A 16,987-nucleotide genomic window follows, 5' to 3' on the forward strand; every position below is an offset into this window, starting at 1 on the left:
TATTGTAGTAAAAATAGGTATTCATTTAATGAAAACAAAAGTTGATAAGTCGGTTACTACTTTCTCTCTTTGTTTTCTTGTGTATTCTTTCTCTCTCTAGCTGCGTTGATATTGTTTATGGTTCAGTATAGACTGAAGAGGACCCTAAAACAAACCAATGGTTTTATTTTAGTGCATCAATATTTTTCCACTAAAGGAAGGGGAAGTTCAGCAAAGCCACACAATGGGCAGTGTAATTTGATATTGAATTCGCCATCCACGAGATTCGAACCTAAGACATTTTTTAAGTGAAGATGAATACTACCAAACCGCTGTAAAACAAACCAATGCAAAGTAGTAGTGCTCAGTTCAGATTAACGATCATATATCAATTCAAGAATGTTATTTAACTCCGACAGATCCATGAGAGAATATATCCTTACAAAGAGAGACCGTTGTATCTATATACCTCATGCCGACCCTCTTTACAAGTTTTTCTGCAAATTTTACACTGCAAAAGTGAGAGACCATTCACCTTTCTCTTCTATACAACTCGACAGCTATCAACGCAGCATTGACGCTGAGTTTGCATGTGTCTCTCTCTCCATTCTGTTGCAATAGTCACCAAGAGTGACAATTTCTCTGAGCATATCACACTGCACAAGTCATTCACCCGAGCTTGAGAGGTGTTCGTTTACGGAAGGCCACGATGTGGAGGATCACGAAGAAAGAAATGAGCCAAGTGTCGGCTCGGCGGCGGTAGCGGGAGGCGAAGAAAGAGAGCTTGGGTTCTTGGAGAGTTTCGGGAGCTGATGAGGCTTGATGTCGATCTGGGTCTGAAGCTTCGATCGGTCGGCGGCCATTGTCGGTTGCTCTCTTTCTCTCGGCAAGAATGTGGGGATATGGGGTATTGGGGTTTTCTTGGAGAAGACGACTCAGTGGTTTCCAGCTGTTATGCGGTTGGGCTCTGGCGGGAAGGCTCTCTGAACCGTTTTTGTAGCGTGCTTAAAGAGTTGAAACGACGTCGCCCAGGATTTAAACTTAGGATTTTGGGCATTAATAGCAGATGATTAATGACCGGATCCGTGGCGCAATGGTAGCGCGTCTGACTCCAGATCAGAAGGTTGCGTGTTCGATTCACGTCGGGTTCAATACCCTGTCCCGGTTTTTTTTTTGTTATTTATTTTGGTTGGTACTATAAAAATAAGTAAAAACTCCCCACTTGTTTTTTCCCCAATTTCCATGAAATAATTAGTTGCATTCTCCTAAATCTTTTAAATTATTATTTTACAAGAATTAGTGTTTTACGATGCTATTTGATATATATAAAAATAAAAATAAACACACATGAGTATTTTCTAGAGAAGCACAAGCTAGACGATTTTTTTCAAAATTGTTCACTCTTATCAAAGATAACATGTTTTTTAATATAATTTAAATTTTTGATATTCACGTTTGAATTTTAAATAAATTTTGTGCTATCTTGTGTACTATATACAATTTTACATAAAACATCTAAAGAATATGACAAAAGTCCATACTTGAGAAAGTTATGAACTTTATTCGCCCTTAATATGTTTTTCTTTTGGAATAATTAGGACTCAAACTTAGAAAAATCGCCAATTCCCTTTTAATGTCTAATTTCTACTCATTTCATCCTTTTTTTAGTACATCGATATTTTTATACTAAAGGGATTGAGAGTTTGGCTAAATTACAAAATGAGTAGCCTAATTTAATATCGAGTTCAGCATGTACCACTTAGCCTAAACCCTCATTTCATCCAAATTTTAGATTAATAAGTCAGCATGTAACACTTAACAATGTCCTGTGCTTTTTTCCCTTTAGAATTTTTGGTGTCTTTGATGTATTGTAGACGTTTTCAATGTAACTATAAGTTGAATCAATAAATATTAGTCTGTATTAAAAAAAAAAGAAAAAAAAATTACTCAACTAAATTATTTTTGTTTTTTCTTTAAAAAGGAAAATAACTGGTGACGAACCATGATTATCCACCATTTTTTGGTCTTGCAAAGTATCGAACTCAGTAACTCTTTTTTTTCTTTAGGGAGTCACTCACACTTTACCATTGGATCACTTGTCTTGGTTTTTCACTTATAAGTAAAGAGAAATACAAATCGTAGTATTAAGAGGAATACCAATAAATTATTTTTGGACTATTTTACTACAACAACTCACACTCACACACCCAACACCACATCAAACCCTATGTTTAAAAAGTGGGAGCATTTTTGCCCACTATCATGACTATAGTGTATGCTTATCATACACTTAATTATTTCTCATGTGTCTTTTCACTTAACTTTAGTTAACTTTCACATTAAATACTACTTTGCAATTTTGAAAAAAATTAATCAAGGTTAATTGAAATGATGCGTGACAAATGATTAGGTATGTGATGAGTATACACCAAAATTTAGGGTGGTGAACAATGTCCTATGCTTTTTTCCTTTTAGAATTTTTGGTGTCTTTGATGTATTGTGGACGTTTTCAATGTAAGTATAAGTTTATTCAATAAATATTAGTGTGTATTAAAAAAAATTGAAAAAACTTACTCAACTGAATTATTTTTGTTTTTTCCAAACAGAGAGATAGCGAACTATAATTATCTAACATTTTCGGATCTGAAAGAATTAAGTTGGGAGTTGCAATTTATTTGTGGTCACGATCAAGCAGATTCACATCTTACAAAGTATCGAACCTAGAACTTCTCATTTTTTTTCTTTAGGGACTTGTGGTTAGCACTTTTTCATTGGGATACCTGTAGTGGTTTCTCACTTATGATAAAAAGAAATATCATCAGATCGTAATATTAAGAAAAACACGACCAAATTACTTTTTGGACCATATTACTACAACAACTCTGGTCACACTTACACACCCAGCCAGCCAGCACCATAACAAAATCAAGCCCATCCCTCTGCCCCCAAGAAACATCCGAACACCGCCGCTTCAATTTCAGGTTTCTTCGGTTATCTTCTCAATTTTATTTTTATTTTTATTTAATTGTGGTGCTGTTTAATTTTTATTTAATTTTGTTCACATTGACCTTGGATATTTTACCCTCCACTGTTAAAAAAAAAAAAAAACACTAATGAAAAAGGTATAAAAAATTTAAATTTTAATGATAATGATAAAATAAAAAGTAAAATAAATAATAAAAGAATTAATTTTTTAATATAAAAATATTATTTTTCGTTAAAATTCAAAAAAAAAAAAAAAAAAAAACACACACACACACAGTTGAGAGGTCGTTAAAAAGTAAAACTCTGTTTTTATCCTTTATATTTTCGCGGGAATCTACGGCTACGAAACGTTCCACCGTTCGATACTTCCCAGAATATTGAATCACAGAACCGAAAGACAAACCCACTTCGATTGGATTTTCAGCAGCTGCTCTCAGTTCTCTCACTGCAGGTAGTTTTTGTTTTGGGAAATTTTTCGAATTGGGATCATTGCTCTGCATTCAAATTTTGAATTTGCTCTCAATTCAAATATATTGTGGAATTTCATGACTAATTTTTTATTTTTTCAGATTTGTAGTGAAGTTCTGGTTTGAAATCCCAGCATACATATGTGGGCTTTGGGAATTTAAAGGGTATATTTTCCCCAATTTACAGTCACCTAGCTAATGATCCTTGGGATATATATATATATATATTTTTTTTTTGAACTTTGTGTGGTCAATATTTATCTGAAAACAATGGGTTTTATTCCGTATCATTTCTAACATGATAAAAGTTTGATCTTTTAGTCCTTTTCCTACTTATATGTGGTTATTAATTATGTTTATGTGAAAATTGAGGGTTTTTTGTGGGTTTTGACAAGGAATTGTCTGTAGGGCATGGCTTTATCAAATGGGTTGGAAGTTCAAAAAGAAATACTGGATGCTGAAATCAAGTCATTTTTCGACTCAGCTCCTCCTTTGAAGAACAGTGATGATATCAGTGGAAAGCTTGAGGGATTTGTGAAGAAGAATTCGACACCTTCTGGTATGTTTACCTTTTGATTTGTCGCATTTATATTAGTCATTTCTTTTTCTGGGTGATAGAGTATGGTTAAGTGGATTTTGATTGATTTGAAATGTGATGTAGAGAGTGGAGGAGCTAGGAGGGTTGTGTGTGTGACATCAGGTGGCACCACCGTTCCTCTGGAGCAACGATGTGTTCGCTACATCGACAACTTCAGCTCGGGTCACAGGGGAGCAGCATCCACAGAGTATATCACCCTGCAAATCAATAAATATGCCATCTTTGGTAATACGGACTTCTGGATTAGACTTATCTGATAACATTGCAGGTACTTTTTGAAGGCAGGTTATGCTGTTATCTTTCTATATCGAAGGTAATTTCTGATTCTACCATTTTACATATCATTTGGTCATTTCAACAACTTAACACGATAGAAGAGAATTGTTACTAAACTTTTTGGATTATTCCACAATGTTATGCAGGGGTACTTGCCAGCCATATTGCAGATCACTTCCCGCTGATCCTTTGCTTGAATGTTTTGAATATACGGATGACTCAAATATTAACGGTTTGTAGTTTTTGTTTGCAAAATGATTATATGTGTTTTTTCTCTTTCTATGTAGAACAAAAAATGGACATGGATGACGGAAGAGAAACTTATGTTTCCTCCTCTCTGGTTTAGGGATCAAGAATGATCTTCTTGAATACCAGTACATTAGCAACAAACTACTTCTACCTTGAGAAAAGGCATGAGATAGAAACAGAGTCATTGTGCAATGGATATTTAATTACATTTCTCAAATAAGTAATATTCACGTCCTAGCTGACAATGAGTCTCTTACAATCCTTAAAGGCAAGTAATAAGCTTTTGACTCCTTGACGGCAAATAGCTTTTGAGTACTGGTTGATTCTTGACTATTGGAATTAGAGCCAACCGCAACGTGCTGGTTAAAGTTCCATAAGATGCTAGTGGCTTGATTAAAATGCCTAGGCATACATGCGCGTAGTGCTAAGTCATTAAAACTCTTAGATGAGTGAATATACCCAAAAGAAGAGTGTGATTGGTCTAGTGTCATAGAGTAGGCTGATTTAACTCAGCTTAGAAAGCAGGCTGGAAGGTTACATCCAAAAGGTTAGAGTAATTAAGCCTTGAAGACTCTAGCTTTTGAGGATCAATTCAGATTGCTGTTCTTGAGGAAAAAACCAAGAACTCAATTATCAGAGGAAAACCAAGCTGTTTTTGTCGGCATTAGTAATAGAGATGTCAAACTTTCTGCTTGTCATGTACATTGATGTTCCATCTGTTTTGACATGTTTAGTGTGAGTAACTATGATATTAGATTTTTGTATGCTATTATAGGATTTTATTGTAGAGTTTAATTATCGGAGTTGGTTTTGGGCTTGATTATTGGGTTTTGGGGAGATGGGAGACAGGAATGTTTGAAGTTTTATTTGCAGCTTTGTGGTGATGTTCGAAAGTTAAATCTGACAATAGTATACATATGTTTGACAGTTCTTATTGAGGTGACTAAATCTTGTATTATATTTCCAGTGTGCCAGTCACATTCGGAAGCAGTGAGGAATGCCATCACTCGAAGTCATGCCGTACGATCACTTATATTTATCTTTCTTTGAGTATTATATGTATTTACTTATTGCATATTTTTACTTCCTTTATATGTGGGGATTTATTCTGTTGCAGGCAGTAGCAGGAGGCCTCTTGTTAAAACTTCCCTTCACAACCATATTTGAGTATCTTCAGGTTCGCTTCAGTTGGTTATTAACTTCCCTTCACAACCATATTTGAGTGTCTGGTTGTTTTAGATATAACAGTTATCCTCCTATGCTTGACTAATCTGTCTTTGCGTTTTGGGCAGATGTTGCAGATGATTGCTTTTTCAATAAGAAGTCTCGGGCCAAATGCAATTCTTTACCTTGCAGCTGCAGTGTCTGACTTTTATGTTCCTTGGAAAAGCATGGTAATGGTTTAATGTATTGAAAAGTTATGTCATACATGCTCTGGCTGCATTCTGTAACTCAATCGACAGATAACAAAAGCTACCCCTTTTAGAAATTGCTAGAGGACATATTTTTTCCTCGATATTCCTTGAAATGCATAGAAATGACTAGATTATGAATTTTGGAAGCTTGATAGTGTTTCTTTAAGGGCTTATATATGAATCTCTGCAGTTAGATAACATAATCCAGTCCTTTACAAATTTATACAGGACATGTTTATGATCACAATATTCCTCTGAATATATAGGAATGGGTTGACATATGAATCTTGGATGCTTAATTAATCGCTTGTTTGAATGAAAAAACTGTTATATAAGGAGATTAGTGGTCCGAAAGTTGCTTATGAAATAAAGGAAAAAGAATCCTAATACTCCATCTTGTGTCGTGTATAAGTTTCATCCAAGTCTAAGCGTTAGCTGCACCATTTCTTAGCAAAGCATGATTGTGCAGGCAGAACACAAAATTCAGTCAGGATCTGGTCCGTTGGACATGCGACTTGTTCAGGTGCCAAAGATGCTATTAGTGCTGAGGAAAGACTGGGCACCAACGGCCTTCTGTATATCATTTAAGGTTTGATAGAAGCTTCTGCTTATTTCTAATTACTGGCATTTCCATTCATTAGTTCACTTGCTGCACTTTAGCGGAAGAGCTATTTTTTTACTTGCATCCATAGACTATCTATACGATAATTTTTATTTTTTTTATTTTTTTATTTTTTGGTCGAGGGTTGAGGGCGTGGCTGGGTAGCAGTAACCTGAAAATGACATATTTCTGGTGGGGGCTTTTCGTTTAACAGATCTTCCTCGACATGCATGATGCAGTCATATATGTGTACCTCTCAATAATCAAAATCATACCCCCTACCCTTACCTTTGTCATATAATTCTGCTAAAAGTTTTTGACAGATTACAAGATGCAGTATTACTTTTTGGACTTAAAAACCTTTGACAAGCTTGCCTAAACAGCTAGAGACGGATTCGAAGATTCTTTTGGAGAAGGCTGATATGGCTCTTAAGAAGTACAAGGTACATATGGTTGTAGCAAATGAGCTTTCAACCCGCAAGGAAGAGGTTGTAGTTGTCAGACGCAATGAAAAGATATCAGTTCGCCGAAACCAGTCCCTGGGCGTTGATGATGTGGAGAACCCACTTATTGACCTTATCGTGGGAAGACATTCGGCGTATCTCGAGAATCCTGATTTATGATGAGTATGCTTGATTTCATCCGACAGCGGACCAGTGCAACAAACAGTTCCTATTCTGTTCAAGGTAGCAATATTTGGTTGGCTTTCATCCAAACTTTCGTTTGCCTATCGTAGAATGTAGCTGTTTTATGTCAGCGTAGTACGTTCGAGCAAAAGATTGCAGAACAATTTTGCTCTTGAAAGCAATCATATTACTTGTACTTACTTTTGATGCAGAGACCTTCTGGTGAACTTTTGAAAGATGTATTTGAAGCATATCAACACAGGTGCACGAGAATGGATGCACTGATATAATTAAATGGGATTTTTTTCATTAATTTCTATAAATTTCTTCAACGAAAGATATATACAGGTTAATTTTTTTCTCGTTGTTGAATATAAGTATGGACGGATTTGTCTTCAGCGGCCATTACAAAGTGTATTCTATAGTACAAATTACACTGTCAGAAGCCAAAGAGTAAATCTTGCTCTACCGTTTCTCTTCGTCCTGTGTGTCGAGCTCAAGTCCCTCCGCGGCTAAAAGCTGACCGATGAGCTTTTTCTTGTCTTCCTCTGCTTTCTTTCGCATTAGGTCCCTTTTCTTTAAGACTAGTGTGTGTCGCTTGAGGGTACTGGAGAAATACTCTGCCGAGGCCTTTTTTTCTCTTGCCAGGATTCTCTTCTCTTCATCTGGGTCAACCTGGATGTCAAATACATTGATCTTAGGCCATAAGACGAGAAACGCAGCCAAAACAAAAGAACACAAAAGCTTTATTATAATTTCAAACAATAGATCACACAGAGAAGCACGAGCTTCTGAACATAGTGTTTGATCAGTAATGATAAGAGACAAATCGCCGTCGATGTTTTGTGCATCCGGCAAAAGGCAGAGCTTTGCAGCATTTATCAAACCGTTAGAATAGAGAAATTCCATTTTTATTTCCCAACTACCGAAACTATTCTTCACAGCTGATTCGTGTACTAGGAGAATGATTCTATACCTTGGAACGAGAAAGTCGACGTGCACGAATATTCATCTCACGCTGCTGTTGCTCTTGCCAAGCGGCTATTGCCATATCACCTCGCTGATCAAAAGCTTTTCGCTTCTTTATTAGCCACTCCATCCATGCTTGAGATGCCTGATATAACAGTGCACACAAAGATTCCGTTACTAAAAAAAAAACAAGCTGATCTGTTTACAAATCATGAATCTACTCTACATTTTCCTGTATCTATCCTAAAAATATAAGCAAGAAACTACAAGGCAACTTATATGCAAACTACAAATCTTACTTTCATTGGGTTGAGTCGGTTATCCCTATCATATTGTCCCCTCTTCTCGTCATCCATGAGCAACTCATAAGCAGCTTGAATCTTAATAAATCTAGCTTCAGCTGTTTCCCCCTCCTCTAGAGTCCCTCTACCATCATAGACTTGAAAACGGAAAGAATACTAGATCAATTTTGAACGTTCAAGCAAAAGCCAATAGACCAAAGGAAATGGCACAAAATATTAGGAAGAGCACATTTACTGATAATCTAACTTTTTTACACATAGAAACCATTACATGCAGCAATCTAACACAAAAGGAAAGACGATAAGCAATATGCCTGATATCAGTTTAAAAAAAAAAAAATCACATGAAAATTAAACCACGCTTGGAGACTAGAATTGGATTCGAGGTATATGAGGGAAGACATGGAGGCAAACTTCAAAATTTGAACAAGTTGAAAGAATTAGATAGATTAGTCAGAAAACTTATCCCTCCTTCAACTTGGACAAAATTTGGAATGGCCTTCATTTCTTACTCTAGTCAGTTATCCAATTCCAATTCTAGGCCGCAAATGCAGCCGTAAGGAATAAAAACAACTTCCAATGTCATAAGCCCTTTTGCACAATAACTTTGTTGCACACAAATTGCAAAGATTCTTCAAGTTGAAATTAATGACGATTTTACTGAAGGGTTTCACCATATTAAACCAACAATTGTTTACATACATTATCTTCTTACAAAGTGTTTCTTTTGATTTGTGATTAACTGATAACACCACTAGCAAAGTAGCAAATTACAGATATGAAATCGAAAAATTCGAAAAGAATTTCGAAACAAGACAAGGGAGCATACCATCTGGATGATAGAACTTGGCCAACTGTCTGTAAGCAATCTTTATCTGGTCATCGTCAGCGTTCCTCTCTAATTCTGATTTTCAAAAAACAAAATCAAAAAATTAGAAAGTTAGAGACAGTAAAAATGTTAGAAATTCCAGATTTAAAAAAAAAAAAAATCAAAGGTTGAAGCTTTATCCAATTACCAAGAGTTTCGTAGGGAGATTTGGGATGGTCCCAACTGGAAGCCCTAACCACCGTCCTTCTCTGGTTGACCCGGGACCACCCGCCCCAATTCAATCTCGCAAAATCGGACACCCGCGGAAAGCGAGGACTGCAATTAGGGTTTCGAAATGAAACCCTAGAGCCGAAGCGAGCTTGGTGTCTGCAACACACGAAGGACGTGAAGACCGTGTGCGGCCGACAGATGGTTCTCAAATTGCTCATTGTTTTGTTCTATTCAGGTACTATCTCAGCCTGTCAGATCGGAGATCCGACCGATTTGGAAAGAATTGGTCACAATCAAATTGGAAATGGAAATTAGGGTTTTCAATTTGGGCTGCGAAGGTTGAAGGCGTCAAGGAAGTGGAAAGGCTCTGAACTTCTGATAATGAATATTTTTCAGAATCTGACTGAATTTGGGTTTTTTTTTTTCCTTTTTTTTTCATTTTAATTTGTAATTTTGGTTTTTATATTTTCCCCTTTTATTATATTTTCCACGGGAAATTTTTGTGGACAGAGGCTTCCTGCAGCATGACAGTTAGGATCTTGGACTTACCCGCCAAAAGTGAAAATAAAAATAAAAACAGTACCCCAAAACTATGGTTGTAACGACCCAAAACAGAAACAAGAACAGCCCCTCTTCCTTTTTCATTTTTTTTCTTTTTTCCTTCCCCCCCGGGAAGAAGAAAAAGGTCTCCTCCCTTCTAGAAAAATCTCCTTTTTCCCAATTTACTATATTGCCCATCAACTAAAAGATTAAAAATCCGCAACTTCTTCGCCGAAATTCCGATTAGCCCCCAATTTGCACTCACACATTCGTGGCGACGAACATTATTCAAATATACTAATTAATATGTCAAACGTGTCATGACCACGAGGTAACAAAAGTCAACACATTTTCATCTTTTCACTTATCAATAAATTTTACGATGTAAATTATAATAATTTCTGAAACAAACTTTAAAAGTTCTTAATTAAATTTTTCATAACCATAAATCATTTATTCTCGATTTACTCCACATAACCATGTATTTTAAATTTTCAGGGTATTACATTCGACTCCCATTAAAATAAATCTCGTCCTCGAGATTTCTACCATCGAGTAACTGAAAGGAATTAACGCTAATTCCACCATTCCATTTATCGTGAATAAAATCATAACCTCAGTCTACGATTTTATTTGAGTTCCAAAAATACATAATTCAACGAAATAATCATCTATACTCAGATTTCCTACCACCCTCATTGGTAGAATGATATCATAAATCCTAACCATACACATTGGCAAAATAAATATTAAAACATCAAGCCACAATCCTCATGGCCTAAATAAATACTAGATTATCAACCTCATTTACTGTTGGTTAGGTAAATACTAGCATCATAATCACAATCTTTGGTAAACTACTTACCATCATTGCCACATTTACCATTGGCAAAACAATTATCATAAATTTCCCAACCGTAACCATCATCGGCCAAATAAATATCAAAATTTCAAGCTAAACCATTTAAATTGGCAATTCAGTTATAAGAAATTACAGCCAAATCATAGGAATTTGAAATCACAATCACTGGTAAAATCACATACCATTATTGGTTATACATAGCCGTCACCACAATTCACTCCCAGAACTCGGGTGCCAACATAATCCAATCTGATGACCGGTCCCGCGGCCGATTACCCTCACTTCACTCTGACCACAACAGCCCGAAGTAGGATAACGAGAGTGTCCATTTAATCCTACACCCCAGAACCAAGTACCCTCCCCACGGGATATGGTACATGTCCGGCCGTGTAGGCCCCCAGAGGTTTAGGGGATCGAAACCCAAGGCAGCGCGCGGTGCCCCTCACTCCTGGTAACTCTCAATCCAGGAGTGTCCATTTCCAACGGCCATACCACATAGACTATTCCGCAAGAGTAGCCCGACCGTATAACACCCTCTGAAGGTTTAGGGGATCGAAACCCAGGGAAACCACACAATCCCTTTCACTCTCAGGTCTTCGAAATAATTCATGTGAATGTACCTTCATTCATAATACTCATGCAATGGTTCAATATCACCGCAAGTCATATTTCACGCCAATAAGAGTGGGGACAACGTAAGTAGTTTAGCTAAAGTGTAAAGACAGTAGAGACTAGATTAACTCACAACACTAGCTACTCATATATGCAATTTCCCAATTCACTTCACAGTTTGATTTTTAACCCATAGCTGTGAATATATCAATGATCTTCCTTGTTAAACACAGTGCACCTGATATATGTGAGTAGCCCCATATACAATTCTTGTCAAACGCCAATGTCATAAAAGAGGAAAAATGTCTCGGTAAGCCGAAATTATAGCACACATCATAACTATAAATAAATCCTTGTAATCAAACATTCTAACTAGAGTTTCCAGTAGCTTGGATCCACCCATAATAACCAACGACTTAACCAATGTAGCAATTCATTTTAAAATAGATAAATTCTTCAAATACAAAAGTAACAAATAAATCTCACAATCTTTAAAAATAGCTTTTAAAAATTTACCTAGAATTGTAAAGCTCAGCTCCATAACATTGTAGCTGAAAACGATTGCCTAAACTTTGTAGCTCAAAATGATTCATGAATAAAAATTGACACCAAAACTTATGATTTTTGGGAAAGGTTTTTAAGTGGAACAACTAGTTTCTGCTTTCTGAGCAGCAAACCAACGAAGAACTCAAGCATAACGCATATTGTAGAGTAGAATCGTTCGCTCTGATACCAATTTTTGTAACGACCCAAAACAGAAACAAGAACAGCCCCTCTTCCTTTTTCTTTTTTTTTCTTTTTTCCTTCCCCCCCGGGAAGAAGAAAAAGGTCTCCTCCCTTCTAGAAAAATCTCCTTTTTCCCAATTTACTATATTGCCCATCAACTAAAAGATTAAAAATCCGCAACTTCTTCGCCGAAATTCCGATTAGCCCCCAATTTGCACTCACACATTCGTGGCGACGAACATTATTCAAATATACTAATTAATATGTCAAACGTGTCACGACCACGAGGTAACAAAAGTCAACACATTTTCATCTTTTCACTTATCAATAAATTTTACGATGTAAATTATAATAATTTCTGAAACAAACTTTAAAAGTTCTTAATTAAATTTTTCATAACCATAAATCATTTATTCTCGATTTACTCCACATAACCATGTATTTTAAATTTTCAGGGTATTACAATGGTATTTTACGAATTATCTTTTATTATGTCAATCTATACTATGGGTTAGCCATAATAATTTTGTTTACAATATATTATTAACGAGAATCGAATTTAAGACATGTCACTTACAATGACGATGAATACAACTATATTGTAATACTAAAATGACATGATAATTGTTATTAAACTATTGACCAAGAATGCACATTCATATATAATTTTTCATGTATACATACGTCTACTCTCAAAGAAATTTTTTTTCTATCGTAGTTGTATGCCCTAATTGTATATGTATCTCTTTTCGCATTACACAAAAGAGTGTTTCGTACAACTTCAACTAAGTTTTTCTCCTAATCCTGCATGGCATTTCATGTTCAGAGTTCAATTTTTGAGCTCAAAAGCGGAACTTTTAGCTGGACTTAAAATTGTGGATCTAATGTTCAAAATAATCAGGCAAAGTTCCCAATAATATAAGAAATGAGGTTAAAATATAACTCAACAAACCTTGATATTTCAGACTAATTTACACATTTATTTAGTGTTAATAACTTAATATCCCTCCCATTTCAATCAAACTAGTATATGCAACAAGCATTGGACAATGGAGATTTGACTTGAAAACCTATATGTGTGTTTTGAATTGGTGACACTCAAGCACTAAACTTCTTCATATTTACACCTTCTGTAATATACGTATCAATGGAGACTAGGTGGTAGCTGACTGTTGGTTCACCGCGGCGAACGGTCCAAAGAAAATCGAGGGCACGTAGCAAGTGAAAGTCCTCCCTCAATGCAAGCAAGCCTCGCGCTGCTTGGTGCCCGTTGTTTAGGATCTGAGACATTTTCTGCAAAGTTTCCTACCGGAGATGATATTCTCAGAAATTGTAATATACTTCATTATCATTTGTTTACAAGAGGGAAGTCCTCTCATATAGAGGGCCAAAAACTACATAACTAGTCCTAACTAGTGGACAAGCCAAATGATGATTACATGAGGAAAACATCGAAGAGGAAAATAAGGAGAAAGGGAATTCAAAGCAAAGTAATGATGACTAAACACCGAAGAGGAAAATAAAGAGAAAAGGAATTCAAAGCAAAGTAATGATGACTAGCTATAAAGTAAAGTAATGATAGCTAGTTATAAAGTAAAATAATGATGACTAGCTAGAGGAATAATTACAAGTCTATTATCTATACCAATAATGTCTAGCAGCTGTTGTTGACACTCCCTCTCAAGTTGGTGCATAGATGTCATGAATGCCCAACTTGCTTAGTGAGTTGTGAAATACTGAACTTGTGACTGCTTTGGTGAGCATGTATGCTAATTGATCTTCAAATTTAACGAATTGAACTTCAATAAGTCTTGCCTTAATTTTTTCTTTAATAAAATGTGTATCCACCTCCACATGTTTGGTTCAATAATGTTAAACCGGATTGTGAGCAATGTCAATTGCAACCTTGTTGTCATAATGTAGACGCATAGTATGCTTGGGCCTAAATCCCAAATCTCACAGTAAATTCTTCACCCAAAGCAGTTCACATACTCCATGTGCTTCATTGGAAACACCCAGGTCATTCTAGTACAGTCATCTATAAATGTCACAAACCATCTAAATCCAGAAGTTGTAAGAATTTTGGCAGGACCCTAAACGTCAAAATGAACGACCATGAATGGCACAGAACTTTTATTTAATCTTAATGGATAGGAAACACGATGACTTTTGGCCAAAATAAAAATTTCACAATGGAAATTGGATTATTTGAATTAGGGAAAAAGTTCAGGGAATAAAAGTTTTAAGATAACCAAATGCGGGATGTCCTAATCGCCTGTGGCATAACCAAATCTTCTTCATTCGGGTTGATTCGTCTCTGCTTACATGATGCACTTGACTTAATCTATTGCTGCATTCTTCCGTTAAGTCCAAATAATATAGTTTGCCCATTCTAGTACCACAACCAATCACGACCCTAGTAAGCAGATCCTGGAAAAGACATATAGTGGCAAAAAAGAAACAGAACAATTAAGGGAGTCAATAATTTGAGAAACAGATAAAAGATTGTAATCTAGGGATGGTACAACTAGGACATGATCAAGATTGAGTGAGGAAGTTAGTGAAAGAGAGCCTTCTCCAGTAAACGGAGAGATTGAACCATTGGCATTGGTAATGAATGTCTGGTTGGCTGTTTTTAGTAAGTGAAAAATGTTAGCATCATATGTCATGTGATCTGTGGCACTTGTATCAATAATCCATGATCTATTACAAGTATTAGCGGATGTAGAATTAGATATACCTGAGGTGTTCAAGGCTTTTGGGACATGGTCAGATGAGCTAACATCTTGAGAAGACTCAGAGGTGGTGAATGATGCTCTGCTGGATTCCTTCTTTCGTCCTTTGTGAACCCATCCTTCTGGATAGCCAATAATCTCATAACAACCTTGAATAGTATGATTTTTCAATTCGCATTTGGTGCACTGCATAGGTGGTCGATTACAAAATCGATCAGCTGTTGAGGAGTTTATGTTTTGAAGTCGAGGTCCTTGTGGAGATCGAGAATTTGTGGTAAAGAGCACAATAGCTTCAGGCATGGTGGCACTTTCTGACATGGTTCCTTGTCGATTGCTTTCACGTTTGACATGAGAGTATGCTCCTTCAAGACCAGGTTTAGGCTCCATCCTCAAAATCTCACCACGAATTTGATCAAACTTGTTGTCTAATCCTGCAAGAAAAATATAGACTCAAAGTCGCTCAATTTCTTGCTGCCTTGATAAGATATCATCTGGGTCCTTCATGTTAGTAGGACTAAGTTGATCAAGTTCTTGAAAAATGTCGATGAGATTGCTATAATAGTTAGCAATAGGAGCTCCATTTTGCTTCATGGTAAATGACCTTTTATGAAGATCATAAATGGCTTCATCAGAACCATCTGAGTAAGTCTTTTTTATGGTATCCCATACTTGCATGGTTGTGTCGTAACGGATGAACCGCTTCATCTAATTGGGTGTCATAGCATCAAATAACCAACTTTTGACTTAGCAATTTTCAGCTCGCCACTTGTTATACAGTGGGCTGTGATTGCAGGCTGCTTGGTATCACTGGAAAGATGCCCATGTTTTTCTCGACCAGCAATTTTCATCTCTATGACTTGATGCCATAGAGAATAGTTGTTCTCATCAAGTTTAATTCATGCAGAGAAATTGGAATTATCATTTTGAATGGTGACCACTTGTGTGGTGGAGTTTGATTCACCTGGTGCGAAGGACTAAATTGGTAGGTCTGATACTTCATCATCATTAGCCATTGTATAGGCTTAAGATCAATAAAGTTGAAATAAAAATAAAACTGATATGATGATTGAGATATGATATGGCGGAAGCTTTTTTTTTTCTTTCTGTTTTTGAGGTTCAAGAGTTAGTCATGATCGACTGCTCTGATACCATCTCAGAAATTATAATATATTTTATTATCATTTGTTTACAAGAGGGAAGTCCTCTCTTATAGAGGGCCAAAAACTACACAACTAGTCCCACCAAGTGGACAAGCCAAATGATGATTACATGAGGAAAACACCGAAGAGGAAAATAAGGAGAAAAGGAAAGCAAAGCAAAGTAATGATGACTAGCTATAAAGTAAAGTAATGATGGCTATTTAGAGGAATAATTATAAGTCTATTGTTTATACCAATAATGTCTAACAACTATTGTTGACAGATATGCCTGCAGCTTTGGACAAGAGCAACATATACAGTTCAGCAAAGTAACAAGGAGTCCATTGTCACAGTGGTAGTTGATAATACGATAATCTAGATGGGAATACGTATTTACTGCTTTATGCTTATTAACAATTTCTCACCTCATCTAAGTTTTAGTTCAATAAGTTCAAGAAGTTATATAGCAGAATTATAATTAATATTAAAATGCTGCATTTTTATAAGGCAAATGTAAACAAATAGAACCTGTTCCGATTACAAAATTTTAATCAACACTAGAACTAGACAGGTACAATAAACAACACCAAATTTTGGTTTATATATGACTTATTCTCTGTTTAGATCCTTAGCTCTATTTGTGATTAAAAATTGGTAACTATATATGTAGTTTGAAAACATGATTCTCACATGTTTGACCCCAAAAAAGAAAAAGAAAAACATGGTCCTTATGAAGCCACAATTCCTCAAAACAAATAACACAAATATTTGGTCTTTTTCAAAACCTGAATTTCATGAGAATATTTTAGTGATATTGCACACAACAGATATTTATTTTTCAGCATCACATTTGCATGATAATAAACT

The 16,987-nt window shown here is 35.9% G+C and overlaps 2 protein-coding genes and 1 non-coding gene across 7 annotated transcripts; 2 read left to right on the forward strand and 1 right to left on the reverse strand.

Annotated features, from left to right (window-relative positions):
* Window positions 1-1,058: 1,058 nt before the first annotated feature.
* On the forward strand, window positions 1,059-1,130 carry TRNAW-CCA (transfer RNA tryptophan (anticodon CCA)). Its single transcript has one exon. It is a non-coding gene; the product is annotated as a tRNA-Trp (tRNA).
* A 2,167-nt stretch (window positions 1,131-3,297) lies between these two features.
* On the forward strand, window positions 3,298-7,509 carry LOC126604729 (phosphopantothenate--cysteine ligase 2-like). Of its 5 annotated transcripts, XR_007616726.1 has the most exons (12): window positions 3,299-3,415; window positions 3,534-3,596; window positions 3,840-3,990; window positions 4,093-4,216; window positions 4,298-4,342; window positions 4,452-4,537; window positions 5,522-5,574; window positions 5,672-5,731; window positions 5,847-5,948; window positions 6,439-6,558; window positions 6,954-7,256; window positions 7,409-7,509. XR_007616726.1 is itself a non-coding variant. In XM_050272028.1 (11 exons), exons 3-11 carry the CDS (start codon window positions 3,843-3,845, stop codon window positions 7,191-7,193), a joined length of 978 nt encoding a protein of 325 aa, XP_050127985.1. In that variant the 5' UTR covers window positions 3,298-3,415; window positions 3,534-3,596; window positions 3,827-3,842; the 3' UTR covers window positions 7,194-7,509. The 5 variants fall into 5 exon arrangements, 4 of the variants coding, with proteins under 4 accessions (XP_050127985.1, XP_050127984.1, XP_050127987.1 ...); XM_050272028.1 differs by having other exon boundaries at window positions 3,298-3,415; window positions 3,827-3,990; window positions 6,954-7,509; XM_050272027.1 differs by having other exon boundaries at window positions 6,954-7,509.
* On the reverse strand, window positions 7,484-9,935 carry LOC126604731 (uncharacterized). The gene is made up of 5 exons (XM_050272031.1): window positions 9,484-9,935; window positions 9,297-9,371; window positions 8,465-8,604; window positions 8,173-8,310; window positions 7,484-7,871 (listed from the first exon to the last, which is right to left on the reverse strand). The coding sequence occupies exons 1-5, from the start codon at window positions 9,722-9,724 to the stop codon at window positions 7,662-7,664; spliced, it is 804 nt and encodes a 267-aa protein (XP_050127988.1). The 5' UTR covers window positions 9,725-9,935; the 3' UTR covers window positions 7,484-7,661.
* Window positions 9,936-16,987: the final 7,052 nt, after the last annotated feature.

The sequence above is a fragment of the Malus sylvestris genome, chromosome 15 (assembly GCF_916048215.2).
Source record: "Malus sylvestris chromosome 15, drMalSylv7.2, whole genome shotgun sequence".
Classification (NCBI taxonomy): Eukaryota; Viridiplantae; Streptophyta; class Magnoliopsida; order Rosales; family Rosaceae; genus Malus; species Malus sylvestris.